Source organism: Antrostomus carolinensis, unplaced genomic scaffold, assembly GCF_000700745.2.
Source record: "Antrostomus carolinensis isolate BGI_N321 unplaced genomic scaffold, ASM70074v2 scaffold47750, whole genome shotgun sequence".
NCBI classification, from domain to species: Eukaryota; Metazoa; Chordata; class Aves; order Caprimulgiformes; family Caprimulgidae; genus Antrostomus; species Antrostomus carolinensis.
In genome coordinates this window covers 1737-2213 of record NW_010288590.1, presented here as the reverse complement: position 1 = coordinate 2213, position 477 = coordinate 1737, and the positions used below count along the sequence as shown (strand labels likewise).

General features: G+C 61.0%; 1 protein-coding gene across 1 annotated transcript in view; it reads right to left on the bottom strand.

The window, feature by feature from the left end:
• Positions 1–366: 366 nt before the first annotated feature.
• MLX (MAX dimerization protein MLX) overlaps positions 367–477 on the bottom strand; it is a gene marked incomplete at its 5' end in the record, with an annotated part of 1844 nt that continues 1733 nt past the window's right edge. Inside the window, one exon of the mRNA XM_010167090.1 lies at positions 367–467. Within this exon, the coding sequence (XP_010165392.1) occupies positions 367–467 (101 nt within the window). The remainder of the gene's footprint in view (positions 468–477) is intronic.

Sequence of the window (477 nt, the reverse complement as noted above, 5' to 3'; positions counted from 1 at the left end):
CCACAGAGCAGATCTGCACAGGGGAGGGTCAGTGGCACAGGCAGACCCTGCCACACCTGCCTGAGTTACAGGCTCTGGCCCCTTAAAAGGCCTCTACTCAACACACACTTTCCCCCCCCCCCTTTGCAAAGTCCCTACAAGCGTTTGGTGATACTGGCTGCGGCCGCAGCTGTGGAGCGGAGGCATCTGCACAGCATCGTTTTGGTTTCGTAGTTAATACAATAAATAATTCAGAGAAGCTTTAAGAACAGCCACGAGGGAGACGGCCCAGCCCTTCCTGGTGCCCATCACCCCGGGTCTGGGGCAGGAGCTGCCCCGTCCCCGCGGGTGTGGAGGCGGCGGCGGCGCCGGAGCCGCGGGGGAGGCTCAGTAGAGCTGACTCTTCATTTGGTGCAGGACCCCGATGACAATGTCCCGCAGCGTCTGGGGAAGAGAGGAGACAGGGTCAGCAGAGGAACAGCCCGTCCCTGGTCAGTG